The sequence below is a fragment of the Channa argus genome, chromosome 23, assembly GCF_033026475.1.
Source record: "Channa argus isolate prfri chromosome 23, Channa argus male v1.0, whole genome shotgun sequence".
Lineage (NCBI taxonomy): Eukaryota > Metazoa > Chordata > Actinopteri > Anabantiformes > Channidae > Channa > Channa argus.
In genome coordinates, this window is record NC_090219.1 from 5,145,734 (window position 1) to 5,171,552 (window position 25,819).

Genomic DNA, 25,819 nt, shown 5'->3' on the forward strand with positions numbered 1-25,819 from the left:
AAAACAACCTAATACAGGTTGACCACACAAAAGATCGATGCAAATGACACGGACACTATCTAACCCTAACAAATACCTTAACGTTAACGTAGAACGGGTAAGCTGGTGCACCCTGAAGACAGCTACGTTGACGTTACTTCCACCAGCGTTAACCTGTAACAGTTATAACCAGTTAATGTCACTCGTGTGTTTAAGGTTAACTAAATATGGGAGTTGAATGCTTGCCCATTACGACGACAGAAAACTTTGCTCATTAAAGTCCGACGTTTCCATTAATCAATGTGCTAACGTTGCACAAAACCGTGACGACGTTGTGTTGTTAGAGGTTCAATTACAACTACACAAGGATACACTGTGTGAATTTGCTACCCAGCTAACAGAGAAGGGCGGTTGCCTGACAAACATTAACATATGGTATTGTTAACAAGCCAGTAAATTTAAGGAACTATAGCTAGGTTGTTCGACTGGCTAGCGACACCGCGTAGCCGCAGGTGCAGGGTCGCTGTTCATCGGATGAGAGTAGCTAACTTAGCAAGCTAGCGGGCTGGCTAAAAGAGGGGCTGCGGCTAGCTGGCCTTGGTCCCCCTAAGCGATTGGGCCACTTGCATTCAGACTGGCTTTCTACTTTGAGAGTAAATTCAGTGCTGTCCATGATAGCTAGCGGGTTGGTGCAAGTTCTGTGGCTCAGACTGCTGCTTAGTTGTAAAAAACATCCTGTTAGATTTGCTACCTTCATCAACAGGGCCTTCGTTCTGGCGCCATCTTCATGAAGCTTCTGAAATCCAAACAGTGAGCTGCAAGCAAGAAGACAACATAGGCGGCTCAGTATCACTTGCAGAGCGGCTCAGAGACATTTTCATCATGCAATAGAAGAAAACAATCAATTATCAAACTGTGCGTTTGTGCGAGTGCACGGGGTTACTATTCCGACCTGTCGATCCCGACCAAGCTGTCCCTCTCCTGAGCTGTCAGTGTCGGAAAGTCCTCCTCTGTTTCACTCGCTTTTCCCGCCGCCATTTTCTTTCCCTCATCACCACTAGAAGAAGCCGAGCCGAGACTCCGAGCAGCAGCGCAGGCAGCAACGGCGAGAGACACACCGCACGATTGCATGGAAAATCGCGACGCGGCGACAAACGGTTTGCTCCGCCGAATCAAAGAAGAAAACGGAAGAAAACAAAATGATCAAAAACTTTTTCCCAGGTTGAAAAGATGCGATTCGATATAGTGAATCCTTTCGGGGGGATAGAAGCGCTCTCCGGGTAGCTCTTCAAACGTCACATTTTTCAACACAAAGTGATGTTGTGCTGCTATTTTAATGCCAATAACTGAGTAAAATATCCAAGATGTGAGTATTTGACAGTAAAATGCGTTTCGGCCGCGAAGATAAAGTTGTTATAATTGTGTCACCCAAGCGAACCCACGCGCCGCTGTAGTTACGCCCTCTCTTCCATTCTCAGCCAATAGGAATGCCGGGATCCTACCATATGACTTCCCTGCTATATCATTCTTTTATCTTAAATATTCATATTCTTCCTGCAAAGCACAAATATTTTTGTTACACGATAATTATGGAAGCTTGCTAGAAATGTATTGTGTGAAGGTGCCTTTTTTTCTCTGTGCACGTAAACAAAAGAGCATAGTTTCCCTGTCACATGCAATAAGACCAAAAAGGTAAAATATAAAGTTCGTAATGAGAAATATGTATTGAGACTTGAGTTTTTCCTTACAGGCTGGTTAAACGGTGACTGCAATGCGTTCCGAGCTTTTTGGAACCTATGTTTGCAATTTCATTAGTCCCGTCAAAATTCAGTGACGTTCTCCGCATGCAAATAAAAAGTTGCTGCATTTTAGTTAAAAAAAAGTTGTTAAATTGCTGAGTCTAATCAAGTAATATCTTAGCGTTTAACTTGACGTGGCAGAGCATCATTGTGTAGGCGTGGTTTAGTATTGTCAACATCCTGGTGACATAACTGCTTTCTCCAAAATGGCGACAGTGGATCACGGAGGTTTGTGGTTTTATTTGTTAGAAACACCGTTGTAGTGTCATAATCAATACTGGAATTTAGGTCATTTTCCACCAGCATGGAATAAGTTTAGATACGGTCTTGAATTCAAATAATTAAACATTCCGCCAAGGCAACGTTTGTGTGCATGATATCGGACTGGTTATCCATTTGACGCTAGCCAGCTAATAGTAGCTCCCCAAGTCATTTACATAGACTAAATAAGCAGCCATAAACGCCTTTACTAAGTATTAGAAACTGTCTTATACTGTACAGTCAGCTTAACTGTTTTAAAATGTTATTATTACGTCTCGGGTTTGAATGGCAAAAATAATTAGATGTATACTCATAACGCTTGAATGTTTGTGCATAAGTGTTTAGGGCGACAAGAAGTGGTAAGAGGTTCATTCAGTGTATTTATTTGAGCATTCATTATTTTCCCATATTCTTAAAACGCTAATGGTACTATATCTGTTTATATATGTTATTATTTTCTGTCATTTGCAGGTCAAGACGATCCAGAAAGTGAAGATGAGGTTTATGAGGTTGTTGACCTAACAGAATATGCCCGGAGGCACCAATGGTGGAGCACGGTGTTTGGGAACAACTCGGGTCCAATTGCTGAGAAGTATTCTGTAGCAACTCAGCTCATGATGGGAGGGGTGACTGGATGGTAAGGCCTGGGGATTTATTAATGAGACAAGGAATAAATGCCAAAATAAATAAGTTAATTTAGGAATAGTTATTTGGAAAATAAAAAGTACTATTACACACTTAATGTTTTCTTTGACATTTAAGGAACAATACTCTCTTGCTTCTCACAACATATGCGCAGGTGTGCTGGTTACATCTTCCAGAGAGTTGGGAAGATTGCTGCTACTGCTGTTGGTGGAGGATTCCTTCTCTTACAGGTAAACATACCATAACATTATATTTATTCATCCTCAGTCATTAAATAGTCACTATATCTATGTTTTCTTTGAATGATTCAAAAGACATTAATTAACAAGATTCAAATTTTGCCAACTTTATTGGCAACAGAAGATGCTAGCAGCACAGCATGATGCTTCACTGCTCCCTTCGCTACAGCAGAAAGACTAGCATTGTATGTCAGTTGGCTTTAGATGACACAGGCCATCTGCCTGTGTATTATTCTGACTCTCAAATGTTCCAGTTTTTACAAGTAGATTACACCAAAAAATATTTAGATAACTTAATGAATGATTTTTTTTTGCGGGGGGCATATGAAATGCAGTGATTTCAATATTATTTTGCCACCGTTTTTGAATGTTGAACAAGTTATTCACCCAGAGTGGAAAACATTTTCAATTTTTATCAATTTTTGTCCCACATTTTATTTGTCTGGCTAGGATGAGAATTTATGGTGGTTCATTGTATGAATTTTCATAAAGAGCAGGCAAGTCATCTTTCTGAAACAAATGTTGCCCAGATATTTTACTCAAAGTATCAAAGTTGAAATTTCTTTATAAACCAACTGGCAGTGGTTAAATTGGCACGGAATTTTCCTTTCAAAACAAAGCATAAATCCAGTTTATCTGTACAGAATCGATTCTGAATATAAATCTTTGTTACAGATTGCCAATCACAGTGGCTATGTGCAGGTGGACTGGAAGAAGGTAGAGAAGGATGTCAATAAAGCAAAGAAGCACCTGAAAAAGAAGTCAAACAAAGCAGCGCCTGAAATAAACACATTCATTGAGGAGGTAAAGGTATCTGTAACAAAGCTTGCTCTTTCTTTATCGCTTTTGCGTTTGTTGAAATCTACACTCCAAAAAAAAAAAATTAAACCTTTTTTTTATTAACACAAAAAAATCTCTGACTTCACTTCCAAAATAAATATTAACATCTAATGAATTATAACTAGATGTATGTCTTTGATATCCTGATTGTGATGGGAATCACAATTTCTTTACAAATCAACAGGGCCCTCTAGTGTGCTGTTGACCATACCACACCCACTGTGAGAGATGATGCCATATACAGTGATCAGCCAGAGCATTAAATTCTAATATTGTGGAGGTGTATATTGTCCCAAGATAAACAAAACGCGCACACTTAACATGTACTGCCCACTGGATACTGTGGGTGTGAACACTCCACAAGGATTTCCATTTTTTAGATGCTTATACTTTCCCATGATTGGCCAGGTAGCTTAATTGGTAGAGCAGAGGGACGGGATGCAGAAAATGTAGGATCAAATCCAAGCCTACCTGGCAGGTGTGTCCCTGAGCGAGACACTCAGCACTACTTGGGTTAAATGCAGAAAAAGAAATGTATATGTGCTCAATAACAATAAAGGTTGTTCTTCTGTTTACTTGCTTCCAACTTATCTAATTCAAGATCTGACTGTTCACTTGCTGCCTACTATATCCAACCCCTTGATAGGTGCCACTATTTTTGCTTTTAATCTTGTATCTGATGGAGGTATACTGAAACAAGATTGGATGTTTTGTAGTGTATCCACTAATGTACTAAATTGTATGAAACTCTTCAATAATAAACCATATCAGGTTATGATTATGTGACTCTTTTAAGCATTAAACTAAAGCAAAGTTACTGTTCTTCCACCGGCACTAAAAACCACTGTTTATTTGTTTACTGCCACTATTGATTCATTCTCCATCTTTTCTCTCCTCTCCTACACAGGCCACAGACTTTATAAAGAGAAACATTGTCCTGTCTAGTGGATTCGTTGGAGGTTTCTTTCTGGGTTTGGCTTCCTAAAACCACTGTATACACTGTACTCTCAATTTACTGTGAATCACATCATTACATAGGTCACTTTCCTCTCCATCATTTACCTCTTGGCCCCATGTGTGAACGTTTTCCTTTTTTTTTTTAGAAACTGAAATGGGGATTTATTTTGAACTTTGAAGCATGATCTGTTGTGACTGTGGTATTACCTGTTTTGTAAATACACTGTTAAATCACCTTATTGTGAGAAGGATTAGGTGCTCCTTCTGAAGTGATGTGTGAGAGGGTTGCTTTAATTGTACTGTGAAGAGTCTTTTCTGTCAGAACCATCACAGATCTTTGTCAGACTGCTGAACATATCAAGCTGCCACAAATTAACACAGATTTCCTATTACTTTTCACAAAGTCTTATGTATTTTTCTCGTGGATACTGAGTTCAGATTGTTCCAAGTTGGGATGCGTGGGCACCATTGTAAATATGAAGCCAACCTCTGTCCACAGTTGTAAATACCCACACAAGAGTAAATATTATAGAAACAGCATGGAGTGCAGGGAAGTGGGAATTAACACCCTCCCCCAGTCTAGTGCTTAGAGGTATTTTTTATGTAGTTGTGAAGTTTGGGAAGTTTATGTGCAATTTAAGCATGTATGCAAACCAGAATCCGTTTTTAAAACTTTGTCACACTTACTTGGAGTTTAACAAAGTCATATTCCCACTCTGAGCAGATATACAACACATATCATGAGCATAATCACAACTAACTTAAATCTGTGAAAATGCTCTACTTTAAATAAACTACAAAGATTATGAAAAGCAGATGCTTTATTCCTATAGTTGTCGATGTTGTAATGCCCTTTTATTGGCAGGATGAGCATCTGCTGTACCCTTATTACCCAACACAAGGTAAATGACAACAGGGAGACCAGTCCTGTCGAAGAGGATAATAAAGCAGCAATTGTTTTTAGCATGCCCTTGCTATTGTTGTCATGCATTTAGTAGTGTCAGTGTAGCTATAACACAACAGAGATGCTGCCAAGTCATGTGTCATCACACTAAATATCCAGATACGACATCCACACAGTGTATTTAAGTTAATCACAAGTTGCTTATTTTGTTGTTTGCCTTTTTCAGCCAGTGCAATATAGTTATGTTTATCTCCAACTGGAACTTTGTATCCACATGTTTCTATTTAATATTACTTTGATAATTTTTATTTGAAATGTATGAATTTCATTTGGTGTCTGCTTTGAAATAAAGTTGTCTGATTTTGAGTAACAAAGAAACATTTGAGCATTTTATTTAGGATAAAAATCATATTGCTTTAAATGGATTGTCCTTTATAATGTCATAGTTGATTATAGTAAGTGTTATATTGGGGGAGAAGTCACACTATTCACCTACAGACTTTAAATATTGATGACCTATTCTGAAGTGTTAATCACCACAATGAATCCTTAATCCTTAAATTTTATTTATAGCTATGAAAAACAAGACACGTAAATACAGTATAATATTTACAGGAAGGGGGTGGAACCCATGCATGCACAGCAAACAAATCATTTAAAAAGGAATCATACAAAGCAGTCCTGTCTTGCAGGCATTATCTCTTTGTCAAATGTGTTAAATTAATTTTGGTTTAAAGTGTTTATGTGTCAGATGGGCATTTTGAGAAGGGCACCCTCTGTCAGTAGTGTCAGAGTGGTAATCATATATCTGCTGTTGGAGATCTGAAATGAAATGAAACAAATATTAGTACAACACTTAGGTTACCCATCAGGGTGGTAAAGACTGATATAAAAAGTAACTTGTGAAAAACTGTTTCTGTCATAAGGTACCTTGATCCTGCCATTGCATTTGGCTGAACCTAGTGCTGTTGAGACTTGCACAAGGGTTCCCACTGACAGATCCAGCCTGAAGTGTCTGTAGAAGTGGCTCTTCAGCCCTTGCATGAACCTCATCACCTCATCGATGTCAATACTACTCCCCTCCTCCTCCTTTCCTTCTTTCTCCTCTTGTGGAACCTTTCTCACACTGCTCCACAGCTCCCAAGCATCTTCGGGGTTAATGGTGTAGGTGATTTGTAGTGGTGGCATAACTGGAAGGGTCCAAATCATTTTGAGGTGCTGGATGCTGGACTCAGTGTGACAGTTTGTCCATAATGCCACCAGCCACTGTAGACTGGTGTGGTTGATTTCCAGAGGACCAAAGTAACAGTCAAAGTTCTGCTGGAACCAGGACTGGACCACAGATGTGAGAGCATCAGGCCCATAACTACCAAAAAGCGGAAGACAGATGAAGTCTTTTGGAAGTGAGCGCAGGTAATCAGGGTTGCCGTTGATGCAGGCCAGCCAGCCACTCCATACTGACCTCTGGGGCTCATCCTGTCTTGCAAACATGGGCTTTGAAAAGATCTGTAAAAAAAAAAAAAAAAAGCCATTCAGCATTCAAAATAAAAAAAAAAAAAAAGAAAAAGTTAACAATTAGATTTCCGTGGAGGTGAAATGCATTTCACATCATAAATGTGTTGGAGAGACTGGTGCTGGACTTCCTCCAGCCTTGGGTGAAACCATCTCTGGACCCCTCCAGGTTGTTTATTAGCCTCAAATTTAGTTAGAGGATGCCCTCATGCACCTGCTACACTGCATCTAGACCCACCTGGACAAACCTGGTGGGTCTGTGAAGATTATGTTCTTTGACATCTCCAGTGCTTTTAACACAATCCGGCCTGTAGCCCAGGTGCTCTCTATGGAACAGTTCTATCTCCCTTTCTCTTCACCCTGTGTACCTCAGACCTCAGGTACAACTCAGAGGACTGCCACCTTCAGAGGGTTTCGGATGACTCTATGGTTGTACGATGTATCCAATATGAAGGTGATAGACAATAACAAACTGAATAAACTAATAAGGAAGGCTGGTCCTGTTTTAGGGAAAAAGCGGGAAACTCTGCATGTTGTGGCTGAGAGGAGAATGTTGTCCAAACTCCTCTCCATCATGGAAAATCCCTCCTACCCACTCTACTGCATTTTGGCTGCACAGAGGAGCACAATCAAGTGGTCCTCCACCAGAGGAGATCCTTTTTACCAGTGGCCATTAAACAGTTCAACTCATCCTCTATCTGTAAAAATGAGGAGGATGGAAACGAACAAATAATTATTTACTTTATCTATTTAATTTGAAAGTAAATTTTTATTTAGCCGATTTATCGTATTTGTTTTTAGGTGTATTTCAGTAGTTTGTATTTGTTTATTTTGTCCACGTGGCTTCTCCTTAGTTTCGTTGAGGTGCCTTTCCTTTCTTTTCTACTTTTTCCTATGGGATCTTCCTGCTTACCTGTAAAAGCACAGTCTCAGGATCTTCATCCGTTTCTGCCATCCCTGACAACACAGAGAAAGAGACTCTGAAGCTGCTCTCAGACCCTTCCACCTCTATGGCCAAGCCTTGCTGCTTCTCTGCAGCAATAAATGCTGAGAGTTGCCTGGAATAGCTCTTCAGCTGTGTGTGTCTGAACTGATACAGAGGAGTAACGTATGACATCTTCCACTCCGTTTTTGTTAGTAAGGCCAGCTGCTCCGGATTCAGCTTCTCCTTTGACATAGAAACATAAACATGATGAGTATTCTGTGTCTTTCCCTCTTCAAAAATGAGCATGAGGCTAATACTCACTGTGATATTGTGTGACTTTGGGGCTCTTCTGCTGGTGTTAAGCCTCCGTGCTGTCAGTGCTGGAGTTAAACCAAGTCGTGAAGAAGCACCCAAGCAGCTGCGGTATGACTGCCGATAGCTCTTACTTTTGCTTCTCCGCTGAGCTACAATACTGTTGAGAGGAGTCCTTGCCATGCTGAAAAAAGAGCATCAGTTTCCTCTGATGTGATTGTGCCACTTTGTAAAATGTGTAGTCCTAATGTTGCTCTTCCAGCCAAAGTATAGTAGCCACTATGTTAAAAATATTACCTTTAAGTTGTAGTGACTGACCATGTTCTCTTGATAAAATTTAGCGCCTGGAATGCCATGAGATGAATAATACACACACGAAAGATTTTGGGAGGAGTATTATTTTAAAGTTTGGTAGGTCTCACTTGGATGAATGTTTCTTAGAAGCAGCAGAGTCAAAAAACATACACAGACCAAAGTTCACTTATAGTATTAATTGAAAGCTAAGACAATGTGCTAACCTGCTCTCTGCGCTATTCACTGACATCTTCGCTATCTCACAGAAGATTTGATGTGTGACATTCAATTTCAAACAAACTATTATACGAGCACCAAAAAAGCTGAACTAAACGACTACATACCTGACCTCTGAAATACTGGAGTCATTTAACCGTTACAAAAGAAAAAGTCACCGCACAAGGCGTACTACCTGCACTGGGTAAAATATTTTAATAGTGGTGCACTTCCTCGACAACTATTTGTATATTAGCAGAAATAGAAACCACTGTCCAGATACTGTACATGCACTTACATAAAAGGCCTCATTAAACACGCTACGTACACACTAACGTTGCCCTCTTTTTTTTTTTTTAATAACTAGAAGAGAAAAATTGAATTTTGAGCTCAATGTGTATATGATATTTAAAAAAATGGAGGCAAACGATTTGCCGATTTTGGTATTGTTTATCGATTTACCAGGCTAAATGTTACAAGACGGTAAGTTAACGCTATATTTCCCGATAAACAATGTAGACAAATACAATACAGCGTCAGCTTCTTTAAAACGGCGAACAAAGCAAATATCAGACCTTGGGGTGCACTATTGACCAAATGGTGTTGTTTTTATTGTCGGGAAGAAGACGTTTTTCAAGGGAAAATGTATGAAATAGAATTTTACCTGTTATGATGACGCTCCATATCTATAGTAGTACCGAATAAAACCGGAAACTATTTTGAACATCGCGCGTTCCCATGAGTCTGCGCGGTTGGAATCAGCCAATCGTATTAACCCAAACAGGAAGTGAACTTTTACATCTTTGTTTTGTAATATCAAAACCACAAAATCACAAATTGCTTGCCAAGAAACTGTTTTTTGTTGAATGTATTAAAACGGAAAACTATTAAAGCCGATAAGAGAATCATAGCTTTTTAAAACTTGGTTTAATACAAATAAAGGTGTTAAGAATTATACGTAAAAAAGTGAGAGAAACGTGAGTCAAATGAACATAAAATAAAATACAATCAAATAGATTAACGGCAAAGGCGATCTGATTTAAAATAAATTATGTTTATTTGATTATAGTTCGCTTTATTTATTATGTAAAATATTTGTTAAACCAACAACCCACATTTTAAAATTGTGTAATAAATATTCAATTTGTGGATATTATTACATGCTTCATCATTCTTGAAGACAATTAATGTTTTGATAATGGTGTCAGTTCAAAAATAATCAGTATTTTTGCTGTGACTGTAGCATATAGTAAGGCAATTTCTGTAAAGGTTTTCCTTTTGGATGTTACAGCAAACTTGAAATCCATTGCAATCCATGTCATTTTTTAGATAACTGAAAGTGAGTGAATGTGTAAATAAGATAAAAGTAAACACTTGTGAATATTGCCAAGAAAAGAGGACATAAAGGAATGAATAGTTTAAGTACATATGCTATAAGTTATGTTATCAGTGGTGGTGATATGATGTATGTTTATGTGTTTACATTTGAATTTTAACTATTTATAACTTCCCTTTAAGGACAACATTCTTAAAAGTAATACTACGTAAGACTACACTATATTTTAGGGTTGAGACCTGTTTTTACTAGTAATACTAAGCTATGTGCATTGGTGTGTGCTCATGTTTCACATGCAATCACCAATACCGTTCCTCTCCCGGTTACCATAGAAACTGGGCGCTTTTCTTTTTTTCTCATTATGTATGGTGTCTCCTCACTTAAGTCCTCTTTTTTCATTTTCTATTCTTAACAATTTTTCTTTATACCCATTACTTCTCATATTTCATTTGCCCTTACCTCATATTTGTGCGAGCCTGTGTGCATTTGTTTGTTAGCATTTGTATGCTTTGCAAGTATCTATATACTGAAGGGAGGGCTTTTCAATAGGACATACACTGCCATGCATACAGTATGATGACCACATCAGCAGCCAATCACATTATCTGAGGCTGACGGTAGGCTTTAACCAATTGGAGAAGCTCGTAGATGATGTGTGAGCAGAAGGGATGCAGTGCCATGGAAACTGCGGAACGTGAAACAAGACAACAGCATACTCTAGTGGCTTAACATGTCTCTGTATCATCATCTGCATGTAGGAGTTCAGATTCTGTATTCGCTTTTTTTTTCTGTAGGAATCGCTTTTTTTCTTTAAATGTTTACTTGCACATCAACATTATTGTAAGTTCCTTTTTGTCTTTGGGTGCTGGAGAATGCCTAGCTAAGTTCTCCTCAATGTTCAGAATTACTGTAAGAAATTGAAATAGTGATATTGAATACGATTTGAAATGATTTAATTTGAAGGTAAGATTTAATTGATAGTTGATACATATTGGTGTAATTATAAAAATTCAAGTTAACATTAATGTTGGATGTATGCCAGCAGGCAGTGGATAAGTTTAATTACCGAAATAAACAAGCAAAGTTATGGCCACAGTTTATTGAATTATATTAAAAAATAATGGTATTGGTTGGTGATTGTAGAGTACTGCTTGCAGATTTATAACATTATTTGTAACAAAAAAAGTAATATTTATCAAGTAAGACCATTGTTGTGTTATAAAGGGAAAATGATCAATAATATGTTATTAGTTATTTTCAGGTTTGCGCCAAAAACAAACTTAAACACAACTTTCTTTCTTTCAGTTTTTCCTCTTGTCGCGGTTATCAGAGGATAATCAAAATAGAGCAAAGCGAGCTATTAGCATTACTATCTTCAGCTCTAGGGGGCATCACCAACACATCATAGTGCTTATCTTCTCCCACCTGAGGAAATTGCAACTTGCACCTCTGCACCTGCCACCTTCAGCAGATGAACTCAGCAGAAAGATGTCATAAAACTATTTGGACTAAATCTTAACATCATTTGACATCATATCTGTCATTCTTTTTTGCTAAAAGCCTTATTAAACTCATAAGACAAAGGGTTGGATACGTGTTAAACACAAAATCACAGAACCCAGGATGTGTCACTTTTCTTCCATTTTCAAATAAATGCAATAATGTAGACACAAAGCTGTTCCTCATTTTGTGTAGGACCCTCCCCACGGGGAATTTGGGAATCACTAGAAATGGTAACGTTTACTGTCTTTTCCGTGACGGGAATATGAGCGTATTTTCATGATTGAATGATCATATAGTTAATATGCTGGACAAGCGTTAGAAATTTCAAAAGGAATAAGTCCAAGAGGAAAAAGCTGCATGTTAAAAGGGTGCCGATAAGAAAGAAAAAGGCTGACGTAAGGTGATGGGCTTTGGATGGTCGACGCTTGCGCGGGATAGGAGGGATGCAACCGTTGGAAGAGATTAGGAAACTGCGCCTAAATCGGACCCCCAACGACGGCCATATTGGCTCGAGCGACGCTAAAAACACGAATCTGGGTCCACTCTCCCGGGCCATTTCGGCTCTGGTTGGGGCAGTTTCTTGGAATAGATAGAGGGAGGAGTCTGGCATTTCTGGAAGTCGGAGGAGCAGCCAGTCAAAGCCAGCCAGAATCTGAGCCAACGTAGGAACTGGAGCAACGGTGGACGAGGGCTCGGCTGTGTTGGAATATGATTTAATTTCAATATTCACAAGCATAGACGGTGTATGAAACAGAGCAGTAGTCGACATGAAGGTGTTTCATTTGGGCGGAGGAAGCTCAAGCATATTGCAGCGCATCCACATTACGTTTTCGGTGGAATAAGCCATTTCTGATACAGTAGGTGTGCAAAGCGCAATAACGGCGCGAGTCAACCGGTTATTCCACCAACAGCTAGCTCATATTAATCCAGCTAGCTAACCATTTTCAAGAGACCTGTTAGCCTACATCGAAAAGAGCATCTTGGTCGGTGCGGAAAGTGTCCGTGGATGCTGCTGAAGGAGTCTAGTACTTGGCAGAATCCAACAGTAAGATACAAACCCGAGGCATGCAAAGAACGGTGCTTTTCTGCAAGCGAGCGAGGAAATATCCACGCCCTGGGGTCTAGTCTGTGGTTACTATTTAGCTAGCTCGCTGGCTAGCAAGCCTACAAGGAGAGTAGCTGAAGAGAAGGTGGGGCCGCGGAGTGACAGCCTTGGACGCCAGCTACCGTGGCTAGCCGGCTAACCTGCACTGTTATAAGGGACACGGTTTACCTGTCGCTGAAATTTGGGGGGGTTAAATTGCCAGGAGTGTGCAGTCTGGCACAACAGTAACCCCTTGTCAGCAAGAAAAAAAAACCGTTATTATTGATTCCTGCAAAACCCGTGTGGGTGGGATATCGTGTGGAGAGCATCCTGTTTAACATCACCTGAATGACCATGGCGGACGACGACGTGCTGTTTGAGGATGTCTATGAGCTGTGCGAGGTGATTGGAAAGTAAGTACTCTCATTCATACTACCTTCTGTTATGACTCTTTTTGGGTTGCAATTTGCTAACTTAACATTTTTCTTCCAAACACTGCTGCGAGGGCCATGCTTAATTTGTCTGGATGCTGTTATGTTTAGGCCCGCAGGTATTTCAAGGGGGAAAGTTCATTGAGTGGGTGATGAGGTGGCTCTTGCAAGTGCAGAACAATTGCACATCGGGTTTAACAACGAGCACACTTTTTCTTAGTATATATTAAGAGTCACAGCATTATGATCTCCTTGCAGGAAAGTTAAATAGCCAGACTGATGGAACGTGTGTCAGATAGGCTCTTGATTGCATGTTGACAGTGTCGGGTATATATGTAAACTGCCCTCAGTTTCTAACTAAATACATTCTCGGTTTTAGCTGGCAGGCTGCACATCAAATATGGTCTGCAGACGGGATTTTCCTTATCCTTCGGTTTGCTATTAGTCACACCTGCATCCATTTCGAGGCTGATTGTTCAAACACTAAAGAAGTGAGCGCCCTATTTTAGTAATGCTGTGGTTGTGGAGTGGTTTTGTTTTCATGGAAGAGGGGAGGAGAGGCACACTCTGCAGACCCTCAGGCCATTTCTTTATCCTGAAGCTTCCTGTTGCTTGTTACTAATTGATGGTTTGGCCCAGGACCACTATGTTGTAGATTGAGTATCCGATACAAGGAGCCACTGGCATGAGTTGGGGCAGTTATTTGACAATACAGATCAAATAGAGTTAATACTGCAAAGTAGAGATATTTTCTTGAATCTGTCCTTTTAACTAATAAATGAAGCAAAGTGTTTTCCCATTTTACTTGCTTCGCTGTCATGCCTAAAGTTTTATGAGAATTATACCATCTTAGCTGTGAGCTGAGCAAATTTTTGCAATAGATGTAAACTGCTTTTATTATGTCTTTTCTGTAGTTCATTGCATGACAAAAATCTGTACAGCCTGTATGTAGGTGCCACATTCGTAGTGATGATTACTTTCACGTTACCTTCAAAACGTAGGATGCCCCCAGCCATTTGGTACTACTTGCAGGGATAAACACACAGACAGTATAAATAGTACAGTATAAATACTTATTCAGTGTCATGAGCAGTTTTGCACAAGTGAACAATACCCTGCCATATATATGTCATATAAATTTCCAGAAAACTCTTTGTGAAACTGCAGTTGATGGATTGAGTGTGTTGAATCCTGTGCCGTTTCTAAATGGTAGAAGTTAGTGTAGTTTCTAAGGCTTGGGTGTATGGAAGTGATGTTACATCGCATGACCAAACAGCGAGTTGCACGCAGCTATGCACTGTATATCTGGAGTGGTGGTTAGCTCAAATTTTCATATTGATTTCAGTGTATTACATTTTTCTAGTATGATTTTATTTTATACTTGGGCAACAACTTGCTGGGACACCAAACAGGAGACACAGCACCCTATAGAAAGAATAACAGCAGCAGCAATTTGCTGCCTCTGTCTCTTGTAGCAGTATGCCCCATCAGATTTGAATACAGCTGAGCATCGTATACTTATTTTATATAAGTTATAATTCACTTTGGTTGGCAAAATTGCATATTGTTGAATTATGTTGCTGCCAGTTTGCACATTTCATTGGATATTTCAAATTACTCTGGAGTCACACAAAGGGATGAGGGGTCATTGTTTTTAAATTTATCCTTTTTTTTTTTGGTCAGCACTACTGTAGGTAGTGGACAACAGGGTAAAGAGTAGAAATTTGAGACACTAATTAAAAATTTGAATGGTATTGCTTCATAGTTAATAGAAACCATCATAAAAGGCTATTCCATGTTGTCATTTCTGGTTCTTGTTTTCTTACATTTTAACTTAAGTAGGTTTTGTAATACAGACTAGGCAATTTTCTCACGTAAGGGGACAGCCAGAGTTATTTATATGCCAAATTTATTAAAAGCAGTGTTAGAATTTGTCCATTTTTTTTTTTTGGCTTAATGATTTGACAGTTCTTGAACTCCTTTGGTTTTCAGTATAACCCATACAGTAAAACTGAAATCCAGAAAGTATTTATTAATATTTAAACTGACTGACTGAATCTGGGAGTTTGCTGTCCAACAAATATGACTCTTACACTCTGTTCTTGGCACATTCATTGAAGAAAATAGTATTATTCAGCTTAGGTGAAATAAACTAAGTTTGTATTAATAACTTAACTTTGTCTTTTTCCTCCTGCAAAATAAGAGTTTTATGGATCATTTGTTTCACATTATTGGATAATCTTGGTGCTGTTGTATACTTGTGTGTCTCTTGATGACCTTTGACTTCAGCTCCTTTCAAACTTCTATTTAAACTCTAAAATCCAGCCCCTCCCATCTTCAGACTTCTATTGTTGTTCAGAGGATTCCTCTATTATTGTCCCTGATCGGCTCGTGTCGGAGAGGAGCTGGCTGGAAGGGATTTGGAGCATTCGGTTGGCCATGATTGTTCAGTAATCATCTTGCATAAACTGTAAAGAAAGGCATTCTCACAGTGATTGGTACTAGTTTACAGTTTATATGTATCTATAGAATGGAGTTTTTATATGAAGTTATGATGCTTTCCCTCTGGTTTTATTTTCTTTATGGTGTGATGCATCTCTTTCAAGATGTACAAGATGTAACTGGTCTCTTTGATAGCACATGTCTTATTTAGATAGTGTTTTAAGCACTATATAAATGCACACAACAAATTTACCAGCATAGGTTCCTTGTCAACTAGGACCCTCTTCTTTTAGAACTGACTACTTCTTCTTATTAATTTAAATAGAAAGATGTGCTTGTGCATTTCTGTCTGCACCGAGAGCTCTGTAAAGCTTCAAAACTAAGAACCAAAGCACAGTAAGTCAGAGATATTTGAACTTTTAGGATTCCAAAGCCCTGATTCATCATTATGTCTGTATACTGTTGCAGTAAAGGGACACATCTACTATATCTGATTATACAGCCCGCGCATGTAATTATGGTCACGCAAACCTTGTTTCAGAGGATGATCAAACAAGCCAGGTGTTGGCTCAACTTCTGACTGCATAAACTCCAATGCAGTATGACACATGGCACTTAACAGGTGGAGGCTGTGCAGATGCTGATCATTGTCTGCTCATTGTTAGTAGTTTGCTTAGTAAATATCTGATAATGATAATAAGAAGATAATATAATAACCACAGGCCTGATGCTTAAATTGAGCTCTAGTGCAAAGTGCTGAAGTAATTTAATACAATTCTGATTGTAATGATTCTTTTTGAATGGGACTTATGATGTTGAGAAGCAGTACTAGAGTCACAATTACTTTATTTCAGCCCTGGGGTGCTCATTAAAGCCAAGGATACTGGGATGTACGACTTAGTCTTTAAACCAATGATGTGATCAGGCCTCTGGCTTATTCTGGGTCGGATAAGTAAATTGCTTGGACGACATTTAAATCTTGAATTTTCATTGTTGTTTTGTAGTTTTAATTTGTAGGTCTAATGATAGTTTCTCCCTAAACAGATGCAACCTTGAGCATACAAAACCTTGTATTTTGTGATTTTGCCTTTCAGCAGCAAAGCATTTTGTGTAACAACCAGTAGCAATTGTTTTGTCTTGTCTTCAATGTTAAGCAATTAAAAAATATTGTTGTTGCTTATCATGTGTTTCTAGGAAGTGGTTTAAATAGCAAAATAAATATTGCACAGATATTAAGGAAAAAAAAATTTGCCACCCAGGTTGGTATGGCTGTGTGTATAATGCATAATTTAATAAACAAAAGAAACCAGCGTAAATTGCCAGATCAAAAGAAACGGTTAAGCACTTATACAATGGAGAGATGAGCTACAAATCATCACATTACAGAAGCTGTAACTGGAGGAGGGTTGGCATTTGCTGATATCTGTGCTTTGATGTACCTACCCATAATATACACCTATACAACTCAGTCTTTTCGAAACTTCTGTGAAAACTTTGTTAAAACTGAGAGGTGTTCATTAATCTCAGTAGCGATTCAGGAGGCCATATTTGTTGTATGTTAGATCACAAATGAACATGTCTATTTAGTATTATGTTCCGTCACATATGCAAATCAGATTGAAGAGACTGTTCAGATATAAATCCCAAAGATCAAGCCACAAACATGGCGAACATCCTTTAGCTGAAGTGTCCTGAAGCATGACACTGACTTCCTGCTGGCATTAATAAAGTATCACATTAATGAATGTGTCATCTTCCCATCTGTTTTGTGGAAGGGAGAACAATTTTTGCATCAATAAAAGCGATATTGCAGTCTTTTTTTGGTTGTTTGCTTTGAACAGTGTAATATGTCTAATGTTACATCTGTGCCATGTTGTGTCACTGTTACATGCGGAATTGATTTTTACAAAAATTCTTAATGTTTAAATCTTCCTCTCTATGCTCCTTACACACAACACATCCATAGTCATAAATAGTGTAGGTATCTGAATTTGTTGAGGGCAGACTCTAGGCCAAATGGTTAAAACAAATCTGCATCCTTTTTGGGCTTATGTAGAAGAAATTATTTTCTGCCATAGCTTTGGAAACTCCTGAGAGTTTCACTACTCTAAACTTGATTTCAGAACGTAAATGCTAATTTCCCCACTAATATTCAAAGGGTTGTTATCCCTAATTAACATATGGAAGCACTCTGGATTGTTGTTGCTGGGGCTTTCAGACTGTGCTTTAACAGCACTGAACTTTGTTGAACTTGTTAAATTAACAGCTTTGCCCTTGAGCCCAGTTGGGACAGTAGGGCATAAGGCGTTTTATGACATTAGTTTGCTGAAATCACAGGGTCTTTGTAGACATCACTATCACGTACCAATTTTTAAAGCTAAAATCTAAAAGAATAGTAGTTTTGCCATGGGTTTTTCCTTAAAAATCAAAATTATGATATAGACAAATACTGCGGTGAACTTATCACTGTATGCTATTAATTATATTGTGCCTGGTAACCAGGTAAGGTGTCATTTTCCTGACTAGGCAATAAAGCCCTTCTGCACAAACAGCTTTTCTTAACTTTTTTTCGGGCAAATTGACTGGGGGAATAAAGCCAGCTGCTGGCCACAGTTTAAGACCAAGATGATGCTTTAAGCAAAGATGGTTTCTCTCAGTAGAGTAGCACTGGTAATGTTGTGTCTGCAGGTACAGATGTGTCCTTTCCCTGTTTGGGAGGAATAAATACAACTGAGAGGAAATTTGGCACATGGCCTGAATGGATGTCAAAAATGTACATACAGTCTTCAGTCAGAGTTTGATTTAGATGGAACAGCAGAGTTGAAATGAGCCAAGGAGCAGGCTGTAAAGATTGCCACTTCAGGCTAATGTTTGATGACTGCTGCTGTCGGATGTGAGCCATGTGTGGGTGTTTTGTATGAGCCCACTCAGCACAGCTGCGGTGATGTCAGTATAGCATACGGCCTCTGCTTCTTCATGCTTAACCCCCCTCCACCCCGCCACACACACACACACACACACACACACACACACACACACACACACACACACACACACACACACACACACACACACACAGTTCCCCCCTCTGACTTACTTGCTCTCTTTTAATACTTCTACAATAGCTACTGTACATGGCTAAATGTCCATTTAACTTTTTATGAGGTAATTTGCATTAAAATGTATTAAATAAAAAGGCACCCCCAAGTGTCTTGTAATTGCAGCACACAGCTTTTGTAGATACAGTCCCATTTGTGAATTGATTCTCCATGCAGCCCCCTTGAATTGACAGGAATGATTACACATAGGTTTGGTGTCTAAAATCTGGCAGGTTCACCCAACCCTTTGCTTAATAACTGTTTTTTTTTTTTTTTGACACATATTAGATCATTGCCAAGATGGTTTTATCCTCTTCAATTGTATCCATGGACTAGCAGGCTCCTATTTAAAGGAATAGTTAGTGAGTTTTCAAATTTGTCTTAATAGAAACTTATGGATAAGGAGCGAGCTGTTGATTGTTTCTTTTCCTGCTTTCCACAGTGTCCACGAATGTTTCCTCCTGGATTGCAACTACATTGGAAACAAGGGAAATTGTTTACAATCAAAACAATGAATCAAAAACATTTTAAGCTAATATTTGTATTAAACTTTGAATTTATCAGGGTTTCAACATACAATATATTACATATGCATCTAATGTGTACATGAATGAAAACTGCAGTATAAAGGAAAGATAAAAGGAAAATCAACAGAAACCATATACATTATTTCTCCCCAGTTACCCCTTGTTGGCTGTTTTTAGTCAGTAAGATTCCAGCATTCATACTTTTTCTCAAAATCATTTGTGCTCTGAGAAATAATCTTTAGATAAATGTAACAGTCTGGAAACATTGCATTTATGTAAATTTTGATCACTATTATCCATGATCTGCGAGTTTTAGGGTCTCTTGGAGGAAACTTTCACCCATGCTGCTTGTTTCTTCCAAGACATTGATTAAATATAAACATTATGCATGTTGGCAAGAAGGAGCCATGATATTTTGGATGATGACCAAAAAAATAAGTAAAACCGCTGGAGTGAATCACACACCTACAACATGGTCTGGGAGCAGGTTTTAACAAATTATGTGTCCATTAGCTTAAACTCTCCATATATTCCAGCAGTTAAAAGTACAACTTTGCTTTAAAGTTTACTCCATTCACAACTTGTCACACCAGCTGATCATCAAGGGGAATTTCTTTTTAAATTTTTCTTTGAAATTAATTTTTTTTAAATTTCATGTCTCATTTGAAGTGCATTTTATTCCATGAACTGAGAACTGTACAGCGTGGGCCTTATAGCATAGTTGCATTGCAGTTAAAACCATTCACGGAAACTTTGGAAAGGAGGAAAAGTTTCTACTACCAAGTGTGTGTTTTACTAAGTAGCATAAATACACTTTAATGTCTCTCAAAACCAGGTTGGAAAATCCAAACTATTCCTAAATTCCACTGGACCTCCACTTGGTCAGACACATCTGAAACAATTGTTTGGTTGAAATGGGGGTGTGAACAGGCATCCCACACCTCTTAGGCCCTTTACTGGGAAACACAGCTGCTGCATCCCATCAACCCAATGGCGCAACGGCCAGTGGGGGTTGTCAGATCAAAAGCAGATGTCCTGTGGAGGTGTTGTATTTTACAGTTCTTTGAGACCAGGATGGTCATGGGGTGCCTGCATTTGTTTGTATGGGCTTTGTATTAATCACATTAACAGATGCAAGAGTCAAATGAGAGCAAATCAGCTGCAGCTACTATACTTACAACATGGACAGACACTAAAATTGGTAACCTTTTACTGTTGGTTTATCAGGCAAGTTTAGTTTGGTGTAATTTAGTTAACCTAGCACCTGTTAATGTCCCGTGTGTGTGTGTGTGTGTGTGTGTGTGTGCGCACACGTGTGTAATGCCTTGGCTCTCTGTGTCATTTTTTTTGGGGGGGCTTGTTTTTATAACAAAAAAGATGTGTAGGTTTAAAAATTGTAGCTGAACATTTTCAACTTTTCTTAAAAAGACAACTCAAATTCTATTTTATATATTCCACCTGCCACCCAAAGGGTTTGGGTTAACCCAAGAAATTTTCCATTCACTGTTAAGTCCAAAATCTTGACTAGACAGAATAGTAAAACATGCCTTATAGCTTCCATGTCAGTCCTAATGTAGGTAGTAATAAGTCAATAAGCCTAATGTACCAATAAGATAACACAACCTTACAAAATCTTCCATCTCCTAAAAAATAAACCTTTTAAGAGGAGATCTCCCTAACTTAAGTTTCAAATTTTTTAGCTTCTACAGCTTTGCCACACACCACAGCTACATAATGCTGACTGGCGCCAGCATCATGTGTAGATGCATAGCTAACCACCCAATATAGATTGGGTCTGCCCATTGTACTCCATTGGTGTGTGAGGCTGTGTGCATGTGATAATGTGTATATGTCTTGTTGTTGTTGTGTGTTTTTTATTTGTTGTTTTTTTTTTTTTGTTTTTTGTTGGTGCTAACTAAATTATTGCTGTATTTGAATTAGAGTTTTTTTGTTTTTTAATATAGATTACTATAACCATCTCTCTCGCTCTCTCTCTCTCGCTCTCGCTCTCTCTCTCGCTCTCTCGCTCTCTCTCGCTCTCTCTCTCTCTCGCAGGGGTCCCTTCAGTGTGGTGAGGCGCTGCATCAACAGGGACACAGGCCAGCAGTTTGCTGTAAAGATTGTTGATGTGGCCAGTTTCACTTCCAGCCCTGGTCTCAGCACAGAAGGTGAGGAACCTGATTTGGTCTGTAGGTAAATCCTTGCACTTGGAGCAACAGATGGATGGGGTTTATGGAATCAGGACAAGTCAGGTTACTTGTCAGGAATGCGGTCTGCCACCGAGATTTACACATTTAAAACAGACATATTTACATGTTTTAAAGGCTTACCTGACTGGGAAACAGTTTGCTGTGCTGCAATGCAAACCACACCCACCTGGTTTTCTTTTTTGAAAGAAATACTGTTGAGTTAGATATCAAATAGAGAAGCAGACACAGAGTATAAAATGTCATTCTGACACAATGGTAAATAAGGCATAATGCCATACATGCCACATCATATACATACATATTTATGTTTAAACTGCATGTGTTTGTCTGTGGATCTTTGATCTTTGTTTGTTTATTGGTTATATTGTAATGATTAATGTGCATCAGATATTGATGCATGCTGTGTCTCCTGCTGTGATGTCCTGCTTTTTCATGCTGAGTTTTCTGTATCTATAAAAGAGAAAAATATAGAGGCAAAGATCATAGGTGCTTTATGTGTTGGTGGTAATGTTGGCATTTGCTATGTGCCATCTGTGAGGTCTCGGTCAGAGATTAGTGCGACAGCCAATAACAGCAAGACAAGGAAATGACCCTAAGAGAGAGAGTCAATGTGAAGGTTTAAACCAGTGCTTCCCATTCTAAATGTGTTTCCTAAATACTTAATTTTGGATGATAGCATGTTATCATAATTCTGAGAGAGATTGTAATTACCTGAAAATACCAAAATATCTTAATTGTAATACATATAAATAGAATATCTACCAAATTTGAGATTTTTATTTTTACTGAAATGAAAATTAGGAATAGTTGGAATCCTGAGGCAGTTCTACTACACTGTACAGTAAAATAATGAATCATGAACATAAATAATGAAATTATGGCCCCGCCAGAGGATCTCAAGCAGTTATCACACCCTTATCTCTGCTATCTCTACCCATACAATCTTATATATCAGCTGCAGGTATTATTATTATTATTATTATTATTATTATCATTATCGATTTTTGGATTAATGAAGTAATAATTTAGGCTATAAAATGCCCATTAGAAGTCCTTATGTCCTAAAAAAAAGGAAATGATGGCAAATCTATGTTATTTGAAAGGCTGGAAAAACTAAGTGTATTCTGACATTTTTGCTTAATATCATTTGGATTGTTAGTTGTTATCACAGTTGAGATGGTTGTGAATTGTGAACATTTCCCTATAATTATTGTACACAGTGAAAACAGTCATGGTAACATTATTCTTATCTCAAAGCATATTATGTTTTTTTAAAAAAAATACAGTTTGTATTAGATTAGTAAAAGGTCTTGATTATTAAATGAATATCGATGCATCTATATAAAACCGTGAACCGTCAACAGTGAATCACTGGGAAGATTGCACGCAAGCTTAGAAATCCATACCTTGCATATCTAATACTTTAAAAAGAGAAGAATTAAGCATGTAGCCACTCATAGTGAAAAGGTGGAGCAGTTGATTGGTTACCTGGGACCACATACTTCAGCCTAATAAAAAAGAATCTGCATCAGCATAATGTGGGTGAGAAGGAAAATGAGACCGAACTGCTGGGTAACAAAAATGTGTTGTTACACATGCATAAATTTGAGTGAGAGAGTTGGATAAACAAGATTAATTGTGTAATAATTGAGTTTGGGAGTACTGAGTAATATCAAAATGAGTACATTTCTGCATTTGTTCAATTTAATAAAGATGAATGTTGAGAGTGGTCAGTACTCCCAAACTCAATGCAATTTGCAGTGTTATTAGTTTCTTGTGTATTGTGAGTTTAGGTAATGAACACATCTGAAATAAAATTTATCAGTACCCCTCATAAATTACCTCCTCTTCATGACCAAGCATCAGACTCATGGCTATATTAGCATTTCTTTCTTCAAGTTTACTTTACAGTGGTCATGAGATCAAATGGCTAGACAGTCTTGCCCATATTATCATCTATCAAGCTTCAGAGTGAAAATATTTAACGGTGCATCACATGGCCTGATCTAGCCTAGAATAAGAATCAATGTATAATTGGCCTTGTGAATGGGCTTGGTTTCATTCAGACTGTTCCAGGCCTCTCTGGCTCCCTCCCTCCATCTGAGTGGTATCCTCATTGCCGTGCAGACACTGGGCAGCATTGTTAAATTCAAGAATAGATACTTGATGAGATGGGGTGGGGAGAGTAAAGAAGACAGGAATAATGAAAGCAAGGCAACATCAGAATGGGGGCTCTGTAGTGGGGACACAGTGTCATTTCTCTGTGTTGCATAATGATACTGGTCTATCACGACACAATGAATACAAACACAAAGATCAGTAGACTTGCAGTAGGGTAGTGGATTGTGTAAATGAGGTTTCAAAGGAGGGAGAAGCGAAACAAAAGCATATTATGTCTGTCAGTCTCCATCGGCAGTCTAACTGTTTTAGCACTTGTCATGTTTAATACCATCAATATTGTGGATTAAAAGGAACCTAGTCCAAACTCCTCCGGAGTATTTTCCATTTAATATTATTTTCTTTGATAAGGCAGTGAAAAGCATTCCAAAATGTAAAACATTACACTTTGGAATTGTGTTTGCTGTAAGATCTGGTGTGGGCCACATTTTAAATGTGCAATTAAATCGGTGTTCTGGTGGCGCTGCATGTGTTGCTAGTTGTCTTTTTGTTAGGTGCCAGTTTGTCAGCTTGCTTTAGTGTCAGCCCAACAATCCTCACTCAGTAGCTATTTAGAATGAGCTCCCTCTCCCTAAATATGAACTGCTATATAGCGCCCCCAAGTGGTGCAGTTGAGCTGTGGCAAGTTGCTGAGGCGTGAGAGGAAGAGGATGCGTGCTGTTGCTCTTTTCTTTTTGTCTCCCTAATTTGCCACCCAGGGATAAACAAAACTCCAACCACCACAAATGAGCATTTCTCCAGAGCAGATGTCTCTGTATGATGTTTTGTCTGGAGTACTCTAGTACAGCTTTCCACTTCACAATAAAAATAAAAATGCTAAGTAATTTTCACTGACACATTTCAAACAAAGCTGGAGTTCAATCCCTTCAAATTGAGTTCTGCAAAGACTATATTTTCTTTAGAGGTATAGTTGTTCAGTTGGTAACAGTAATATTAATACAGGCCATGACAACCCTTATGAAACCCTTTGAGCTTTAGAAAACATTTTTTCTGTATTATGTTCGGGGGAAATGAGACAATGCAAATATTTTGTGTGTAAAAATAAAGCTTTTGGAAAATGACATAAATGACATCTTATTAAAGAACCCACATCAGCATAATGTGGGTGAGAAGGAAACTGAGACCAAACATGTGTAATATTTGTAGATACACTGATGTATTTGATGTACTTTCAAAACGATTTTGATTAAAATAACAGAACTACTGATATGACAAAGTGCAGCAAGCAACAGATAAACAGTGGTTATTTTATATCTCAGCATACAGTAGGTTAATTTAAATATAACGGTTGCCACATGTTGACTATAATTTTAAAAAGTTGGGTTACAGTTAATATTATTCAAACAAAAAACATGTCAGTAATGGCTATCAAAACATGGAAATTTACTAGAACTATTTTACATTTTTATTATTATTATTATTATTATTATAAGATCAGATTGAACTTGAATTTTCACCTGACAAACTTTAACTGAACTATAATTACGCTTGAGTTGTTGGATATGAACAGCGTTTCACCGTGCCATCTGTGTAATTTTTGTCTGCCAGATCTGAAGCGAGAGGCTAGTATCTGCCACATGCTGAAACACCCCCACATCGTGGAACTGCTTGAGACCTACAGCTCTGATGGCATGCTCTACATGGTCTTTGAATTGTAAGTTTTCGCTGTGCACTGCCACAATACAATATGTATGTTTTTTTTTTCTTACTTTTTTTTTTGGAAACCACTAGCACAGCTGCTTCCCCATACCACAGTGTATTTCTAATGAATAAAATGTATAGGTGGTGAGTGGTTACTTGCTAAAATTAAATACCACAAATTGAATAGGCACAGAATCACGTTACCTACATTTGGCAGATGGCTAATGCTGGTAATTTCACACCCTCCCTTTTTGTGGTTACAGACTTCCTGGGGCCTGATAGAAATGAAATAAGTGTGATAAATAAAGTGATAAGAATCCTACATTAAAAAGATATTGTGTAATTTTGCTTTATTTTAGATTGTCTTAAGATACAGTTCCAAGAAAGGTAATGACACTGTAATGACAATGTACTGGTTTCCTGCATTGGTTCACCAGAGTCACAAATATCATCAAATGCAATATTTCTAAGCTGATAAAACACAAT

At 38.3% G+C, this 25,819-nt stretch overlaps 4 protein-coding genes across 23 annotated transcripts in view; 2 read left to right on the forward strand and 2 right to left on the reverse strand.

The window, feature by feature from the left end:
- LOC137108388 (lysine-specific demethylase 6A-like) overlaps nucleotides 1–1,110 on the reverse strand; it is a 28,952-nt gene extending 27,842 nt beyond the window's left edge. For all 4 annotated transcript variants that reach the window (XM_067492882.1, XM_067492880.1, XM_067492881.1 and 1 more), the window contains exons 1-2: nucleotides 932–1,110; nucleotides 731–794 (exon numbers count right to left, since the gene is read on the reverse strand). In XM_067492882.1, the coding sequence (XP_067348983.1) occupies nucleotides 731–794; nucleotides 932–1,110 (243 nt within the window). The remainder of the gene's footprint in view (nucleotides 1–730; nucleotides 795–931) is intronic.
- Nucleotides 1,004–6,002, forward strand: LOC137108390 (FUN14 domain-containing protein 1). Of its 6 annotated transcripts, none has more exons than XM_067492885.1 (5): nucleotides 1,004–1,136; nucleotides 2,511–2,676; nucleotides 2,839–2,914; nucleotides 3,599–3,733; nucleotides 4,671–6,002. In XM_067492885.1, exons 1-5 carry the CDS (start codon nucleotides 1,109–1,111, stop codon nucleotides 4,746–4,748), a joined length of 483 nt encoding a protein of 160 aa, XP_067348986.1. In that variant the 5' UTR covers nucleotides 1,004–1,108; the 3' UTR covers nucleotides 4,749–6,002. The 6 variants fall into 6 exon arrangements, with proteins under 6 accessions (XP_067348986.1, XP_067348987.1, XP_067348990.1 ...); XM_067492886.1 differs by having other exon boundaries at nucleotides 3,599–3,727; XM_067492889.1 differs by lacking the exon at nucleotides 4,671–6,002 and adding an exon at nucleotides 3,948–4,664.
- Nucleotides 6,003–6,172: 170 nt separating this feature from the next.
- On the reverse strand, nucleotides 6,173–9,631 carry cenpl (centromere protein L). 2 transcript variants are annotated; one of them, XM_067492883.1, is made up of 5 exons: nucleotides 9,548–9,631; nucleotides 8,383–8,557; nucleotides 8,050–8,304; nucleotides 6,555–7,130; nucleotides 6,173–6,446 (listed from the first exon to the last, which is right to left on the reverse strand). In XM_067492883.1, exons 1-5 carry the CDS (start codon nucleotides 9,565–9,567, stop codon nucleotides 6,372–6,374), a joined length of 1,101 nt encoding a protein of 366 aa, XP_067348984.1. In that variant the 5' UTR covers nucleotides 9,568–9,631; the 3' UTR covers nucleotides 6,173–6,371. The 2 variants fall into 2 exon arrangements, with proteins under 2 accessions (XP_067348984.1, XP_067348985.1); XM_067492884.1 differs by lacking the exon at nucleotides 9,548–9,631 and adding an exon at nucleotides 8,671–9,531.
- Nucleotides 9,632–11,986: 2,355 nt separating this feature from the next.
- LOC137108550 (peripheral plasma membrane protein CASK-like) overlaps nucleotides 11,987–25,819 on the forward strand; it is a 40,201-nt gene continuing 26,368 nt past the window's right edge. For 3 of the 11 annotated variants that reach the window (XM_067493279.1, XM_067493271.1, XM_067493282.1), the window contains exons 1-3: nucleotides 11,995–13,219; nucleotides 21,360–21,472; nucleotides 25,241–25,346. In XM_067493279.1, the coding sequence (XP_067349380.1) occupies nucleotides 13,155–13,219; nucleotides 21,360–21,472; nucleotides 25,241–25,346 (284 nt within the window). In that variant the 5' untranslated portion in view covers nucleotides 11,995–13,154. Of the gene's footprint in view, nucleotides 13,220–21,359; nucleotides 21,473–25,240; nucleotides 25,347–25,819 lie in introns of all 11 variants that reach the window. The other 8 variants (XM_067493277.1, XM_067493276.1, XM_067493275.1 and 5 more) reach the window with 6 other exon arrangements.

What these genes read in the sequence shown, in the direction of transcription:
- cenpl (XM_067492883.1), bottom strand. Translation starts at nt 9,567, where the DNA reads ATGGAGCGTCATCATAACAG. An exon ending in CAAAGTCACACAATATCACA is followed by an intron (nt 8,305 to 8,382) that starts GTGAGTATTAGC and finishes TCTATGTCAAAG; the next exon opens with GAGAAGCTGAATCCGGAGCA. An exon ending in AATGCAATGGCAGGATCAAG is followed by an intron (nt 6,447 to 6,554) that starts GTACCTTATGAC and finishes ATTTCATTTCAG; the next exon opens with ATCTCCAACAGCAGATATAT.
- LOC137108390 (XM_067492885.1), top strand. Translation starts at nt 1,109, where the DNA reads ATGGAAAATCGCGACGCGGCGACAAACG. An exon ending in TCGCGACGCGGCGACAAACG is followed by an intron (nt 1,137 to 2,510) that starts GTTTGCTCCGCC and finishes TGTCATTTGCAG; the next exon opens with GTCAAGACGATCCAGAAAGT. An exon ending in CATTCATTGAGGAGGTAAAG is followed by an intron (nt 3,734 to 4,670) that starts GTATCTGTAACA and finishes TCTCCTACACAG; the next exon opens with GCCACAGACTTTATAAAGAG.